The sequence below is a fragment of the Monodelphis domestica genome, chromosome 1, assembly GCF_027887165.1.
Source record: "Monodelphis domestica isolate mMonDom1 chromosome 1, mMonDom1.pri, whole genome shotgun sequence".
Taxonomy (NCBI): domain Eukaryota; kingdom Metazoa; phylum Chordata; class Mammalia; order Didelphimorphia; family Didelphidae; genus Monodelphis; species Monodelphis domestica.
This window is the reverse complement of record NC_077227.1, coordinates 713,957,211-713,975,191: the sequence shown is the minus strand read 5'-3', so window position 1 is coordinate 713,975,191 and position 17,981 is coordinate 713,957,211. Positions and strand designations below refer to the sequence as shown.

At 38.7% G+C, this 17,981-nt stretch overlaps 1 protein-coding gene across 4 annotated transcripts; it reads right to left on the bottom strand.

The window, feature by feature from the left end:
* Positions 1-17,479, bottom strand: TMEM170A (transmembrane protein 170A). 4 transcript variants are annotated; one of them, XM_056824548.1, is made up of 4 exons: positions 17,146-17,265; positions 11,885-11,957; positions 7,319-7,489; positions 1-4,359 (listed from the first exon to the last, which is right to left on the bottom strand). In XM_056824548.1, exons 3-4 carry the CDS (start codon positions 7,485-7,487, stop codon positions 4,229-4,231), a joined length of 300 nt encoding a protein of 99 aa, XP_056680526.1. In that variant the 5' UTR covers positions 7,488-7,489; positions 11,885-11,957; positions 17,146-17,265; the 3' UTR covers positions 1-4,228. The 4 variants fall into 4 exon arrangements, with proteins under 4 accessions (XP_056680526.1, XP_001367605.1, XP_007477462.1 ...); XM_001367568.3 differs by lacking the exon at positions 11,885-11,957 and having other exon boundaries at positions 17,146-17,479; XM_007477400.3 differs by lacking the exon at positions 11,885-11,957 and having other exon boundaries at positions 7,388-7,489; positions 17,146-17,458.
* Positions 17,480-17,981: the final 502 nt, after the last annotated feature.

The following is a 17,981-nucleotide window of genomic DNA, read 5'->3' as shown; positions in this document are numbered from 1 at the left end:
TAATGTAATTAATTTTTATTGGTAAACTTTGACACCAGCATTAGAAATGTCAGTAGAAAAATAAAATTTCAGTTGTTCTCTCTCATACAAAGATTTGATCTTATTGACTGTAGCAGTTAGTGAAATAATCTTCATACAAAAGGGTAAAGCTGATTTGAGTTACAACCAGCATACAGTATGTGCACAAGGGTGAAAAGCCTTCTGTATATGGACAATTAATGGCACCAGTGCTTTACATTCAACAAAACTGTTCCTTGGTGTTTCTTTTTTTCTATTAGGCTTTATAATGTAATAAGACTATAACTTAAACCACAGCAATTAGGAAGCAAAGTTGAACTGAAAAGTTTTTAAAAGCTTGATAGATGAATAAATTTCAACATACAAGAGGAAAATTTAGAAGTTAAGTTTATCTCACTAGCTCCACATTTCATAAAAGTTTAGGTTTTCATTGCTAAGAAGAAAAGAAAAGTAGAAGGCTATGCTGATGATCCTGGAATAAAGATGTATTTTGTCCCCATGATCTCCTTTACTCTGGAATCTCATTTTTTCTGCATTTAGAAACATTTCCATGAACGTTTATTTTCCACCACAAAGTACCACAATAAAGACAGGAAAGATCATCTTTGGTAGTTTATGAGGGGAAAAAACCCTAAGGAAGAGGCACAAAATTGGTTTTATCAGCTATCTTTCTGACATTAAAGGAATTAAGAGGGATTATCATCTATCTTTACAAAATTCAGTTTTTTTTTTAAATTAGCAATTTGAAAAACCAGACAACATAAATTAAATTGTGTGGTTCAAACCACAATTTTTTTTCTACCTAAATAACTGCATATCTGATAGAATAAAAGAAGTTCCATTGTTTAGCTTTACATAAATAATTGCTTCCTGAAACTTAATTCAGGCTATATACATTTCAAATAAAATCTACATATGGCATTCATAAACCATTCAAAAGAGAGCATATCACATACTGGGGCTGACCACATAAACACTGAATATCTAGTAATTTGAAGACATATATGCTGATAAAAGCAGAACAGGTAAAAAAAGTTGGGAAAAAAAGCAGATGGAAACCAGACCTTTCCAGACGCCTTATTGAATTTGGGCATGAATGCAACAACTAATCCCCTGAACCATAACAGCAATATATTATAAATATATATGTGTGTATGCACATATGGTTCATATATGTATATGTGCACACATAATACATAACACACACACATATATATCCTTTTGGATATAACAACTGTCATGGATATATCCTATGAAAAAAAGAATCAAAATAATCTCTTACAACCCTGTTGAAAGAGTCCAATATTGTGTTGCAATATAGCTAAATTTCTTCAACCTGAAATTTCCAATGATAGTACTTTTGCAAGGAGCAGTCACCAGAAATGGACTAATGGACTCAATCAAAAAGGCTCCTTGGAAGAAATGCCTAAAGATTAAGTATTTTTGTGATCGAAAGGAAGACCTTAAGCACACTGCGTAAGGATTTATGAGAAGTTGTGGTCAAGAGACCCACAGAATGAGATGACATGGATGAGCGGCAATCGGCATCACTAGATGGAACATCCATATCATTGACATCACAGATACACTTAAGTATAAATGTGAGAATAACTATAAAGATATTTCTTTTTTTTATGCCACTATATCATCTATATCATGGTAGAAATGATTTTATTTTAAGAGTACCAATGATGAGCAGGGGTTTAAGAATAAGGTAGCCCAATCTTCTGGAAAAATGATTTCAGAGCAATGTAAGTGGAGTCAGTTCAACACAAGGTAGTATTAGGAGTTTTTTGGCTTAAGGTTTATAGCCCCCTCAACTTGTAGAGCCTAAACTGGTAGCTGACAGATTATATAAAGAAAACCTGGGATTCAATCCTGATTTAAAACCTTCATGGCAACACTTGGGCTCAGTTCAAACTTTAAACACAAACAAACTCTACACTATGACATAGATACTATGAGAATAAAGAACAAGAAAAAAATCAAAATACATTCAGAAGCTTAAGAACCTTAAAAGTTGAACATAATAAAATAACTAATATTCACTATTCATGTTCATCCTAAGGTCTAATGAAACTTCAGCGCTAGAGTCCTGAAAAATGCCACCTGAATGGCCACTGTTACATGACAACTTCTGTCTAAAGGTGAAAGGAAAAGCATGTATACAACTTTCGGAACACAATTCACAGAATACCACAAAAATATATGTATCTGAGTCTTTGGATAGTTTCCTAAATTAAATTTAAATTTTCTACCTTTCTACTTTCCATGAATCTAAACAAAAGCCCAAGTGGTCTCTAAGATGAATTGTCATTCTCTTTGTGCAATATATCAACTATTAAATAGCTATGTAATGTGGGAAAATTTACTTACTGACTAATACTGCCTGCAATAATAAGACTTTAATAATGGCTATAAATTATGTTGGGAAATTTAGAATTATCTTAGAACATTACTTGTTTTTACTTCTCACAGGTGTAGGTCATTTATCACCTGGGTGAATTCTATTTGTGCTAACTTAGTTTTTATTTTGTGTGCAATTCCTTCATGATTTTTCTTCATAGTTCTCTTATTAATGTTATGTTACTATTAATTAGATGTATAAATATGTCTTTTTAAATAGAATACGTATCACCATATATGTGTTAGTGTGGGTTATTATTTAGTGATAATAATAATTCCCTAGCTTTAATTTTTTCCATTTAAGGATAAAGATTTGGTTACCTGAAGCACTCTGAATTATTCTAGAACCAGATCAAAAAAGCCTAATGTTGACTGTATTCCATGCTATAACAAATTAAGTAGTCAAAATCAACCTGGATATATAATTTCTTACATCATCCTATAATTAATCCTCTCACCTTTAAGGTCACAGTTTTCAGGCCTATAGTGAATGAAAAATAAATCTTTAATTTACATTTGATGAATAGGCAATATAAGGAGAAAAACGTCGCTAAAATAATTCTGAGGTCTATTTCTGGCATAGTAAAATACAAATTTTCTTCAAGGAAATCTGTGATCTGGTTTAAAGGATAGAATGTGAAAGGAGAAAAGTAAGAAGAATAAACTAGAGTGAATTTTAGGCACTTTCTGGAATAAAAGAGCTCTGATCCAATTGAGTAGAGATTTTACACTGTAAAAATTATAGACTAAACAGTCAAGACCACCCACTTTACTTTCAGCTGAACTTCTACCACCCAAGTTCTTGTAAGGAGCACCCCACTTGGAACAAGATTCTTTGAGAGCAGACCTGGAGAAGAATCCTCTTCTTTCTGCCTTAATGACTAAAGTGCATTCTGAATAATCAACCTAAAATTTTTTCAGTGCAAGTTACCTTCTACTGGGCACCTTGTCAATAAAATCAAATAAAATTAGCAGAGAATGAGAAGAAGGTGCAGATGATAGGTATTCAGAAAGAAAATGGCTGAATTAGCAAGCATATTTCAATAATACAAAACTGCATTTTCACATTTAAAAAAATCTTAGAAGGTCTCAGCTTATTACAAGTTATTAGTCAGAGGTCAAAATATTTAACTCACTTAATATCATTCAGTAGTTGTTACTTTTTTCCCTTTAAACAATGGAACCAATGCTATTCATAATGTCACATTTTACACAGATTTCCCTGCTCCAATATTTCATTACATTTGTTCTCAGAGTTATAATCCTCAAACAAAAACCTACTTGGCACTTAATGTCACAAAAATGTAAAAAACAAAAATGAAAAAGCTAACTTCAATAAAGTCAAATCTCCTTAGACAAAAGTCTTTGTGCAAAGTCTATTTTGCTTTACAACAGTTCAATTTTTGTGGAGCTCTTCAAAAATCATTTGATGACAACAATGCTGCAATTTCTTAGAGATCCTAGTGAATACTGGCACAAGGGACGGCAATTCAAATCAACTGCTGTGCTGGCTTGGGTATAATTACAAAAGAGCAAACTTTGACAATTCTTCAAAGAGGAAATCTGATGAACCCTATGAGTTTTTCTCAATAAGAAATCTATCACCAGAAAGGTCTTTGGCTCATGAAGCACTGTCTTCAAACTGAAGAAGGGACCAAGATGGCAGGCCTTCACATATTCTTGTTTAAGCAGTTTCAATTTGAAAAACTTTAAATAAATTGCCACTTTTAACAATGCCCTTCCCTAATAAATATTTGGAAATCCTCTCTTCAAGAGTTGTTCTATCACAGACTGTAAGTAGAGGCTATAGAGTTGCTAAAATCCGTAAAAAGGAAACCACCACTACACAAAACGTCTGGCCAACACCTAGAGTGAGAGCTTCAAAAGGTATCATTTCTTTGCCTGCAGCTCGGTAGACTCCAGCAATAGCTGCACCTGTTTAAAAGGCAAGAAGGGGAAAAAATAAAGGTTAATGCAAGAAGGCCTGTAGAGGATTTGAGCTACATAATTCAGATTTTTTTTTTGGTACATTAAAGAACAAATTTTGTAAAACTGGCCCTTTCCCTCCATTCCTTCCCCATCTGATTAGTCCACAAAGTTTTAACTACCATGCACACAATTTACAAATAACTAACTCAGGTTAACATTTGTATGAGATTTTTAGAAGCAGCTTCTTGAAACTAGATTTCACAGTGATTTAATCAATCAAGTCTTTCTGGAAGCAACCAACAAAGTCAAGTTCAAAGGCTCGAGCCAGAGGCCTAGCGATGGTCTCTGCTTTGTTTAGCTCATTTTTCCATATCTCTTGGGCAGAAAGAAGCCTATAAAGTTTTATTAAAGCCAAAGTTTTTTTTTCTATTTTGGGGAAGATTACCACTCCCTCCCCTCTTATTTTTCCATTAATCTTTGCAACATCCTGAAGGATGAAGAAAATCTCTACTCACATGGAATTGCTGGGGATAAATTGCTAGATTTATACAGGTTTTCTTTTTCATTAACTATATGTCTTGCTGAAAAGAGATGGATCCAAGATTCTTCCTGATGTTCCCATTAAACACCAAAAGAAGATTCAGACTCACACAGCTGAGATTGCCCTGGTCCCAGTTTGTCCATTCATAAAACAATACTGATTATCTATCTACTTTGTGCAAAGCACTCTAAAAATATAAATCATGATTTCTGCTCACAAAAAGCATATAATCTAGCTGAAATGATTATCCAAATACACATGAAACAGTTCAGCAGAAACAAAAGGCAATTATATAACTAAGGGCTAAGATGAATGATACAATCAATAAGTACTATAAGAAAGCAAAACACAGAAGTTGAATATAGGCTTGGTGATGAAAGGTTTATAAGCACTTTGGAGATGCTATATAGGAGAATCATATCTCAGAAAAGGTATTAGGCCCGATGACCTTTGGGTGCCTTCCAATTCATAGACCTTAAGTCTCCATATAAGGTTAGAAAAATAAGGTAGAAACAGATTCAAGATTCTTGAATTCCCAGCTGGGGATTTTTATCCTCTGAGCAATAAAACATTTAGGGCAGCTAAGTGGATAAAGAATCAGGCCTCAAGATAGGAGGTACTGGGTTGAAATCTGGCCTCAGACACTTCCTAGTTGTGTGACCCTGAGCAAGTCCCTTAACCCCCACTGCCCAGCCCTTATTGCTTTTCTGCCTTAGAACCAATACATAATAAAAAAGAATCAAACATTCATGATAAAGGAGATCAGCAGCATGTGCCCCTCTGACTTAGCATCAGCCTTCAGTGTCTAGCATAAGCATAACTTCTCCAAGAAATTCACTTATTGTTTGGAGACTCACACAAGGAAGGGACACCTCACTAAGTTGTTTCTGGTGAAGGAGAGAAACGGTTAGTTAAGGACTAACTTTGCTTGGAAACATAAATTTGTGCCAGTTACCTGTAACTATATTAGGCCTATGTCAGAAGCACTGGATCACAGAAGTCCTCTAGTCCAACTCCTCATTAAAAGATGGGGCCCAACTGCAGCCCACTGAGGGCACATGGCTTGCCATAATCACACAGTCAGAAGCAAGATTCCACTCAACTCTTCCCTGCTCCCAATCCTATCACTGTGCCATACCGACTAACAAACCCACCAGACTTACCATCGTTTCACGTAGGCTCTCACATACATTAACTCATTTGATCCTCACAAAAATAACGAGAGGAAAATCAATGACTGTTTCAAAAATAAGAATACTGATACTTTGACATTAGCCTGCCCAAGGTCATATATCTAGAAAATATTACAGCTAGGACTTGGACCTCTGTCTTCTGGCATTTCAGTCCATGATTCTTCCATTTCAAAAGGTTGTCTTTTTTTTTTTAAACTCTTACCTTCTTTCTTAACATCGGAATTGGTTCCAAGGCAGAAGAACAGTGGTAAGGACTAGGCGACTGGGATTAAGTGATTTGCCCAGGATCATATAGCTAGGAAGTGTCAAAGCCAGATTTGAACCCAGGACCTCCTGTCTCCAGATCTGGCTCTCTATCCACTGAGCCACCTAGCTGCCCCAACAGGTTGCCTTTTAAAAGGAATATCCACAAATAGCAAGTTATATTGAAAGATAATTATTCCTAATGAAATAATTTCCTAAGAAACTCTTAAGAACAAAAAACACCCCCCCAAGCACACTAGAAACATAAAACTATTCATTGTATAAAGAGTTCTTGACTTTGTGATTAGTCTTCCACTCTAAAATTTCCTTCAGCAATATGACAATATGTGAAAGGAATGAACTACTGTGCAACGTGCAGCATAAGCAACTGGTGACATGGTGGATAAAGCACTGGACCTGGAGTCAGGAAGATTTGAGTTTAAATTCAGTCAGTCCCAGGCACTTACTGGCTATGTGACCTGGGCAAGTCCCTTAACCTCTGCCTCAGTTTTCTCAATTGTGAAATGGGGATGATAATAATGCCTACCTCCCAGGGTTATTATGAGGATCCAAGGCAATCATAATTGGAAAAAGCACTTAAGCTCTGGGCCTGGCACATAGTAGGTGCTATGTAAAAGCTTATTTCCTTCCCCAATGCCAGTAGGTAAGTCATACAGAAACAGTAGCTAACAAAAAAGAAGGGATGACTTCCATCAAAAGAGAGGTGTATGTCCACTCCCCTACCCCCCTTTCCAAAAGGCCTCAATTCACAAGACAGGGAGTGGACTTTCAGAAAAAGTCCTCTGGAATGAAAGGAGAAAATCTGAGCCAGGTAACAGAAAGTAAGAGATCAGTCAAATCAAAAAACCTCATAAAATTTTATTCTTTTTGTTAGTCCCACTCAAGCAAGTTCCTAAAACGATCCTTAAAGTTAGTTGATTAGACACATCAAACTTGTTCAACCAATATTTTTTAACGTCTAACATACTTGTCAAGATTCCAGCAGTAATTGGTCCCACGATGCCCATCAACAGGATGCTTACAGACATGAACCTACCATATTTGTGATGTCTGAGGGTGAATAGTGCCAGTAATCCAGCAGGGACGTGGAAGGAGAGAGAAGATACCAGTGCCCACAAGAACACGCCATACCACATTTCTAGAGGGGAAAATTAAAAGTCTGAGATTGAGTTTCCCTGCTATGATCATTGTAAAAGATAGTCTTAATAAAACCCCAAATCCAAATCTGAAAACCATTAAATCAGCACTGATCTATCAATCAAGTATATGTACTCAGTGAAGTGAACATAGCTACCACCAACAAAAACTCAAAAGAGTTAACCCCAAATCTGACTCCATTTGAAAAATACAACCACTTCCCCAGAGCAGAGGATGAATGAACCATCTCACTCTAAATTCTGAGCTATCATGAGTTATGCAGACTTGAGTCCAAATTAAGGTTCAAATGCAGAAGGCTCATTTGTAAATGGGCTGTATGGGACCTACCAAATACAAAAACAAAAACCAACAAATCCTTGATTCAGAGTTTAAAAATCAATTTAACTTTTGAAAAATCAAAAATATCTTTCTTAGGTAAAAAACTGTAAATCGTTTCAAACTCAACTGTTCATAAACTTGATAAGCCTTGATTTTCACCAACTTCATTAAAGATTAGTCCAATTTTCTCTTTGTACTAGGACAGTTCTTGTTGCCTATTTGTGCGTTAGCACAGTGCCTGGCACACAGTAAGCACTTAATAAATGCATATTGTTTCCTTCCTATCTCAGCAAAGAGCTGATGGACAATCAGTCAGCACTGTTCAGTTCTGTCGGACTCTTCCTGATCCCATGGACCATAACAAGCCAATACCATCCATGGGGTTTTCTTGGCAGGGAACCTGGGGTAGTTTGTCATTTTCTTGTCCAGTGGATTAAGGCAAACCTCAGAGGTTAAATGACTGGTCCAGGGTAACACAGCTAGCACTTTATCCACTGTGTCACCAGTTGCCTATGCTACACATTGCACAATAGTTCATTCCTTCCACATGTCATATTGCTTAAGGAAATTTTAGGAATGGAAGTCTCACCACAAAGTCAAGAACTAGTAAATCTGAACTAAGGATTTCCCATTCCAGGCCTAGTGCTCTCTCTACTGAGCCACCTTGTTGTCTCTAAAAATAAATTATCTAAACACATCCCCAATTCACTCTAGAGCTATGGAGGATGGAGAGTAAATAAGTTGCTCCATCATTTTTTCAATCAAGTCCAACTTTTGGGGGGGGGGGGTTCTTGACAAAGGTATTAGAGTGGTTTGCCATTTACTTCTCCAGTTCATTTTATAGACAAGGAACCTGAGGCCAAAAGGGCCATAAACTTTGCCCAGGGTCACATAGTAAGTAAGTTATCTGAGGTCACACAAACTCGGGAAGAGGAGTCTTCCTGACTCCTCGCCTGGCACTCTATTCACTGCAGTACTACCTAGCTGCCCCGCCAATCAGTAAGCATGTACTAAGCACCAACTGTGTGCCAGGCAGTGGGTTCCAAGGGGTTGAGTGAGATACTAAGACAGGAGAAATGATGCCCACCCGCAAGAAACTCACTTTCTAATGAGGAGATAACATGTATATACATAAAACACTCAAAATGAATTCAAACTTGTTTTAGAAAATTGGGCACTAGCATGGGGGCCACAGGAGGAGAGAAAGCATTTCTAAGAGTGTTTTATCATACATAAAGCTTTCAATATTAAATCTGATTTTATTCAGCAAGCATTTAATAAGTTTCTGCTATGTACCAGGAGCTATGCCAGGGCTGGGGATACAAAGGCAAAACTAAATAGCTCCTGACACCCCAGAACTTCCATTCTATGGTGGGGGGAAAAGGAATAGCATATATAAATACAAGATATGTACAAAGTAGTTCTTGGGTCGTGAGCACAGTATAATAGGTAAAGCAGTTTAACATCCAAAGAAGGCTCCAGAAGACACGGTAAAGGGGAAATAGGTGATATTTGGGATTGGAGAAGAATGGGGTTGACATGGATGGGTATGAAGAATAGCTAATGGCAGTCAGGGAAGAGAGCTTTAGGCTATGAAGCCCACCAATTCAGAATGGAGCCATAGCACAGTAGATTTTTATGCTAGCAAAGTATAATACCCTGTTACGACAATTCATTTTAAGCCTGAAGGTATTATGATGATCCCCAAAGTCCATAGGGTTCCCTCTTCTTTAGATTTAGAGAGTTTATTTTAGAAAAAAAAGTTAAATTCATTCACAGTCCCTCTAAGCCCCCAGTTAGGAAAATTCCTAACATTTAGGCAAAATTCACACTTATCTCGATCTCTAGTTAACTCCTGGTTTCTTTGTGGTAGAGGAAAAATTCAAATTACTGGAAACATTAGGGTGATGAAACAGTAGATTATATTGAATATAATTGGAAGGACAGGCACAAGGAGAAGGGGCTGGGGAAAGAGCATACCTTTTATCAGGGCTTCCCTTGATCCTTGAGTAAGTAGAGGCACTGATTTACTCAGGTCAAGAACAACAAGGACTTTGGATGTAGCTATAAAACAATCCCTGGTGACTCAAGAAAGGGTAGTGGGGAAGGGAGGGAGCCATTTTGCGAAGGACTGAAAAGTTAATTGGAAGAAATATAGAGGTGACAACTTAGTGAAGACAGCTTTTTATCAGATCCTAGATCTAGAATTGGGCAGAGCTCTCAGAAGACATCTAATCTAATCCCCTCATTTTACAGATGAGGAAAGGGAAGTCAGGGTATTTAAAATAACTTTTCCAAAGTCACATAGACAGTTTGGGAAGAGAGATAAAAAGCAAGTAACCTGAGGATGGTAGTAGTAAATGAAGTTTGGTTTTTAAGAATAAGGGAAATCTTGGTATGTTTATAGGTAAAGGATAAAGAGACCCTGGAGGAGAAAAGGTTGAAAATTAGGGAAAGAGGAGATGATCAAAGCTCCTGAAAGAGATACACACTCATAAGATCAAGGAAATAAGTAGAAGGGTTGTGACTAGCAAAGGGAAGGGCCACCTTAGCCTTGAAACCTGAAGCAAAGGAGGAGAGAGGATGGGAATGATACTGACAGGATTTTAATTCTACAGCAATCAATAAAGAGCTCTCAAACAGATGGCAAGTAAAGGTACAATAGACTGGAAGGAAATTACTTAGTTTTTCAAAAATGCCCTATACAAGTCACTTAACCCCCATTGCCTAGCCCTTACCATTCTTTCTGCCTTGGAATCAATACACAGTATTAATCCCAAGACAGAAAGGAAGGGTTTAAAAAAAAAGTGCCCTATAGATTAAAATTATTTTTCCTCTGAAATCCCTTTAATAATCCTATCCATATCCACATATATGTGTATTTGTATATATATATACACACACACACACATACACTATACTGTGAATCTGGTATTTTATAATAAAACCTTTTTTTCTCAATTATAACTAAAATCTTAAATGAATTCAAATCTTAAGTCCTATTATTTTAAGGCATATATATGTGTACATGTGTATACATATGTGTGTGTCTATAGACATAATTTTTTAAAGTATACATATATATGAAGCTATTTAGGTTAATTCATTCCTCCCTTGCCCAAAAAAACTCAAACCCACCCCAGACACTACCTTTACGTTTTTTGGAAATGATTGTAACTTTTGAAGGAAGCATTTTAAATGTAATTTCTCATGGATGCTGTATTTTATTTCATTTAATGTCTGATTTTAAATTTCAAAAAGCCTAAAAATGATTTGCTGGGAGGAAGCTGGGTAGCTCAGTGGATTGAGATCCAGGTCTAGAGACAGGAGGTCCCAGGTTCAAATCTGGCCTCAGACACTTCCCAGCTGTGTGACCCTGGGCAAGTCACTTAACCCCCATTGCCTAGCCCTTACCACTCTTCTGCCTTGGAGCCAATACATAGTATTGACCCCAAGACAGACAGTAAGGGTTTTAAAAAAATGATTCACTGTTAAGCCTACAAATCTTTAATTTTCTTCACTTTGTTTTCACTTACAACTCAATTCTCATACTAATAACTTATAAAGGACTGTTGGCAGAATTTGAAATTCTAATCAGAAGTGATATTAATGGTATTTTCAGCTGATTCTTCTTCCTGGAGTCTTTACTGGGTAAGAAGAGGGCATGGTTATGTTATGTGGGTATTTCTTGTTAGTATCCAAATCATTCAGTTGTTGTTGTTCAGCAGTTTGGGGGTTCCTTGTCAATGATTCTGGAGTGGTTTGCCATTTCGTGCTCTAGCTCATTTTACAGATGAGGAAACTGAGGCAAATAGGGTTAAATAACTTGCCCACGGTCATACAGTGACCTAATAAGTGTCTGAGGCCAGATCTGGACTCAGGAAGAGGAGACTTCCTAACTCTAGGTAAGGTACTCTATGTACTTTGAGATCTACCTGCCCAGTTATGTCTATCTGCATAGACATAACTGAAACCATAGGAACTGATGAGATCACCAAATTAAATAATATTGATGGGGAAGAAAGTGTAGTATGAAGTCCTCTTGGAGTTCACCCACAATTAGAAAGCATGACCTGGATGATGTGTTAGACAGACAGGAGAAGAACCCGGAGAGAGCAGCACAACCAAACCTAGAGAGGAGAGAATCAAGAAGAGTCTCACTGGCAGTGTCAAAAGCTGAGACTTGACAATTAAGAGACTACAAGTAACTGGAGAATGGTTTCAGTTTAACAATGAAATAGGAAGCTGGACTGTACCTATTAAAGATGGTATTCTCAAGGATTTTAGCCACAACTTCTTGGGAGTTGGGGAGGAAAGATATGGGATGACATTTGGAGAGATAGATGGTTGGATAAAGTAAAAGTTTTTTTTTTTATGGATAGGAGGAAAAATGGGTATGTTTATAGACAGAGGGAAGCAGCTAGTAGAAAGGGAGTGAATGAAAGGAATGAAATTGTAAGGATGATAGATGGGGCAATCTGCTGGCAAAGTCAGGATGAATTGGGATCACTCATACAAAGGGGGCTTGCCCTTGCAAAGAGGAAAAGCCACTTCTTCATGTGAAACAGGAATAAAGAAAGAATTTGTTGTAGAAGATGTCTGAGTGACATGAGGTTAGGAAGGGGGCTTTGTGATAGTGGCAAAGATAGAAGCTGGAAGTGTCAGCAAGGACCTCTTCATGAGGTGGGAAATGGCTAGCCCTAGAGAGGATGGCCAAAGGTGAGGTGCTTTAGGCAAAGTCTGACTTCTGGAATGCAGAGAAAGTGAAAGAATGTTAGAGGAAGAAATGAAAGATAGGGAAGAGCTGTATCCAGAGGGTGAAGTAGAAGGAAAGAGAAAGGTAGATAGGACTAAGCATGGAGATGCTGCCACAGCATTTAGTTACTGAACTATAGGAACTGGAGCAGCAAAAAGTAGGAATTTCCTGATTGAGGCCAGTATCAAATCTGCAAATACAAGGTTTTTTTTAACAATGTATGTGTTCATAAAATGTCAATGTCATTTCAATGATCTCAACCATTTTGCTGAAAACCACCTTGAATAACAAACATTTAAAAAGCCAATGATAAAGCCACATTTTAGAGTTTTAACATTTAGCTAGGAAGCTATATAAGTATACAAATAAGAAATGCTTTGTCAATGCTATATAAAATGCTTTTTCATAGATCCATTTCTAAAAGATGATCTGAAACTTCTCTCTAAAACTCAAAATATGTAAATAAAATGGCATAAAATATAACAGAAATGAAAAAATTTTCATTAAACCCAAAGTTTCAACAGTTTAATAATCCCATTAGTACAAAACTAAGATCCCCTTTGGGAGTGAATCTGATTAAACTTTCTCCTTTCTTTCCTTCCTTCCTTCCTTCCTTCCTTCCTTCCTTCCTTCCTTCCTTCCTTCCTTCCTTCCTTCCTTCCTTCCTTCCTCCCTCCCTCCCTCCCTCCCTCCCTCCCTCCCTCTCTCTCTCTCTTTCTGTCTCTCTCTCTCTCTTTTCTTTCCCTTTAAATTTTCAACTTCTGCCTTAGAATTGATATAAGTATCTGTTTCAAAGTAGAACAGTAAAGACTAAACCACTGGGATTAAATGATCTGCCCAAGAATAAAAAAAGTAGGAAGTGTCAGAGGCCACATTGAACCCAGGACTTCCCCTCTGGTTCTCTATCCATCCAGCCATGCAGCTGCCTTCAACAGAAACTTTCTGAGAGGAGCAGCTGACATGCTGGATGACAGAATCAAGATCCCAAAAGATCTTGCCAGCCTAGAGCAAGAGGCTGAATCTAGTCAGCTGAAATTCAACAGGGACAAATATAGTCTTACTACACTTGAGTAAAAAAAAAAATCAGCTTCACAAATCAGATGCAGAAGGCGTGATTAAATAGTAATTCGTCCAAAGGAAAAAAAGATGAGGGGTTTAGTTCTGTAAGCCCAGTAATCTGGCAGCCAAAAAATCCCCCAAAACAATCTTGAGCTACATGCAGAGAGGCACAGCTTCCAGAAAAGTGGCTGCACTTTTCCCTGTCAAACCACAAATGGAATGCTGAATTGGGTTCTGGGTGTCACAGTTTAAGAAGGCATTGCTAACCCTGACATGAAAGAGCTTTGAGTCCAAGTCATCCAAGCATTTGTTGAGGACCTGGAGATTTTTCTCCTAGAGAAGAAAAGCCTCAGCATATGATGGCTATGCCTAAGTATGGGAAGGGCTGTCTTGTGTAAGAGAGATTAGACTTACTCTATTTGGCCCTAGAGGGCCTAGAGGACACAGGCAGAAGTTGCAAGGATAAAAACTCAAGCATCTTGTTAGGAAAAGCTTTTCTAACAGAGACATTAAGAAGTAATAATAATAACTAACACTTATATAGAGCTTGCTAAGTGCCAAATACCATATTTAGCACTTTACAATTATTATCTTGTTTGAGCCTTACAAACAACCCTGGGAGGTAAGTGCTATTTTATAGCAGATGAGGGAACTGAGGCAGACAGGCACTTAACAACTTGCCCAGTTGTTAAGCTAGTGTCTGAGCCCTAATTTCAACTCATGTCTTCCTGACTGCAGGCCAGGGACTGAATCCACTGTAAAATCTAGCTGCTCAAATGGGTTGTCTCAAGTGATAGTGGGGCTCCCCCTCATTGAAGGTCTTGAGCAAAGGCTAGATGAAAGCTTGTCTGGTAGTTGATCAGTGTAAATATTTCCTTCAGGTATGGGATAGACTACATGACCACTGAAGGCCCTTCCAACGACAAATTGTGAAAATGCTGGAAAGTTTCATTCCTTATTGACTCAAAGGACAGTATTAGGAGAGAGGAAAGAGTCAAACTTATTTCCTTAAAAAGGCAATAAACAAATGTAAAGAGAGTTAAGCAATAGACCAGGAGCCAAATATAAATGCAAGTAGAAAAAAAATCAATTCATAATTTCCTGAGTGATAAACCTCAGGCTATTCAAAGCAATAGACTTTCCATGCTGAGTGGACAATAAAACCCAAGTAACCCTTTTAACAGGACCAAAATGGGAACCATGTCAAGATTCAAGACACCTTGTATAAGCAAAATTGAGATAGATTTTGGAATCTCAGTAAAGAACAATTTAAAAGGCCATCACTATCCTTAACTGTATTTATAACCACCAAAACCCAACAGAATGACTTGTCAGAAAGGCTTCTTACACAGAAGAAACTTCTCTGTACCCAGAATGATTCTAACTTTCTGTACTAAAAGCAGACTAAGTCAGTCACTGCTACTGGAGTTGCTCTGGCTCTGTTTGGGGTTTTTAGCAGGTTCTATACCTATGTTCCTATGTCCAAAAGGGAAGCTTCAAGTATTGAAATATCTGTGCAAATAGCTGCTTGGAGTACTGTTTAAATATTTGTATATAGTCACTCAAGCAGTATGTCATCAGAGAAAAGGACTTCAACACAGTTCTTCTCAACTACCCACCTCCAGCACCTGCGTTTTTCCCACTATACCACAGGTGGACTGGAAAAAATACTGGACTTAGAAGTTTATGTGTGTTTAAAACACAGTTTAACTTAATATTTGGAATTTTGTGTCAAATCCATTAACATCTGACTAGATAGCTTCATTTGAAAAGTAGGCAGGAACCTTGCACTTCCTAAGCCCAAGACTTACTTAAGGATCAAATACTGAAGTATTTTCCTTCCTTCAATGCCCTATCTCAAGTGGAATCTTCTCCAGGAAGCCTTCCTTGATACTCACCTGGCAGTTCTGACTCTCCCATTCCTCAAACTTCTTGTATCACTCATAATCCTATTCTAACTTATCTATATCTAACATCTATGTGGATACATATCTTATCCTGTCTCTGGGCTTTCCGCTCCCTGAGGCCAGGGAACTTCATCTTTCTATTTCTAGAACTTAGCCCAGTCATATGATAAAATTTTTTGAAAAAATTGAAGAAAATGAGAATTATGAAAAGCATTCAGTTAAAAAAAGTTAAGAATTAAAAGGGAACTAAAGCATCTAGTAAGACCTTCTCATTTTACAGATGAGGCAACTGAGGCTTAGAGACTTTAAGAAACTACTTCCCCAAGATAACAGATAAGTAGCAGGGTCAGAACTAGAACACAAGTCTCTTCATATATCACTTTTCAAAATTATCTAGCACTACCCCTCAAACCCATTTTTCTCAGTCCACACAAAATAGAAAGAGGTAACATTTTTTAAAAGAGGCAATCTGAGTTTAGCTTTTCTGTGGTTGTAGGGAGTTATATGAATTTCTGATTTTTAAAAATAGCACATTCTCCCTTAAACTTATTTTGGAGTGGCATGCTGTCAAACATGTTCTTTTTAATCAATGCGGGCAACTAGCTGTCAAAGAAGTATGTTTCTAGCCATGATTAAAAATTACTACAATGGCCTCTATTCCAATCAGGTTATTAATTCTCCCACAGATATTTCATAAACTATTCAGAAAACCTGCTAGGCAGGTATTACACATCCATCTGTGTCATGCAGATTCAGACCAAAACCATCCCTGGGTGCAAAAGAGTTCACAGGAGCCTTGTTGCTGTTGTTTTTAAAACCCTTGGTAAGGGCTAGGCAATGGGGGTTAAGTGACTTGCTCACAGTCACACAGGTAAGAAGGGTCTGAGGCCACGTTTGAACTCAGAACCTCCCATCACTAGGTCTGGCTCAAAATCCTTGAGCCACCTACCTGCTCCCTCCAACAATAAATCTTTAGGTCCTGGAACTGGATATAGGGAATATGGTTTTTTCTTAGTATTTCCTAGGACCTCGGGGAAGTTTAAGTTTGTTGCCTTCGATTTGTCCCTGGCACTCCAGACAATTGGCAGTTGTGGGAAGGGGAAACAGGGCAGCTGTCTGCCTCAGTTTTCTCATCTGCAAAATGGGTGACCTGGCAGAGTTGTTGTAAGGAACAAATGAGATTCTATTGGTAAAGTACTTTGCAACCCTTCTAGCGCGACAGAAATGCGAACTCTGGTTCTTATCATTACTTAAACGTCCCAGAGGTTTAGAAGACGGGCCAGGTCGGCCTGCTCCCCATTCTAAGTAACCGGAAAGGCTATCGCCGAGACACTCACACTTAAATACACATCGCTGCCAGGGCCAGAAAATTTGGAAAAGCGAGGCAGCCCCGCCCTTGTCTATGCAAGCACCTACCGCCCGGATTAGCAAAAACGGGAGAGAGGAGCCGGGCCTTCCGGCTCAGCCATTCGCTCTCTCTAGAGAGGGCGGCGCCTGGTGGCAGTCACATGACAGCGTGAGGGGGAGGGGGCCCGCTCCCCGCCCCCCGCCCCGGCCGCCCCAGGGGTCTTGCGCAGGCGCAGGCGCGACCGGTACCTGGAAAAGAGCAGAGGGAGGTGGAGTTGGGGCACAGCGTCCCGTTGCCCACCCGCGGCACCAGCTTCAGGCTCAGGATCTGTTGCAGGAGCCCCGCCGAGCCCCCGCTCCCGCCGCTCCCCTCGCTTTCCATTCCGCAGCCATTCACCTGCGGAAGAGGACAACGGGAAGAGCCGAGGGGGTCGCAGTAGCCACTGCCACCACAACCTCCGCGTCACCCACTCCCCTCCTTTGCCAGGACACAGCCCTCTTCCTCCCTCCGCCTACGGGCTCTGTTAAGCGATAACTCCCCCAGCCAATCGCTACATGCTCCGAACTGAAGAGGGGCAGATCTAGAATTTGTCCCGCCCCCAACGTAGCGCGTGCCCCGCCTTTAATCCAATGAGCCTTGCCCTCACCTGTTGGGTCTCCACTGCAATGCAAACGCCCCTGCTCTGTACCGCCCTCTACGGAAGAGAAAAGGGAACTAACTGCACAAACCGGCTAAGGGTCCTGGATTATTCCAGGGTGTCCCAAAAGTCTTAGTGTGGTTTTAAGTTTTACTGTACTGACTTGGGAGTCACCTTGTATACATTAAAAAGTACTGTTTGTGTGTCCAGATAACTATCATTTACACTAAAAGCAAATTGCCTATTTTTTTAGAGCCTTTCTGACTGTCAAACCACTGACCCATGAGAAACCATCTCCTGATTGGAAACTTAAGATCTTTTATGGGTCAGCCTGCAAACAGAAGGTAGAATAAGCCATCCCTGGGGATAACCACAAAGTCTGACCGCCAAGATGGAATTCACCCAACAGATTTTCATATGCAAAATGGAAGCTCAGAAACATTTTTG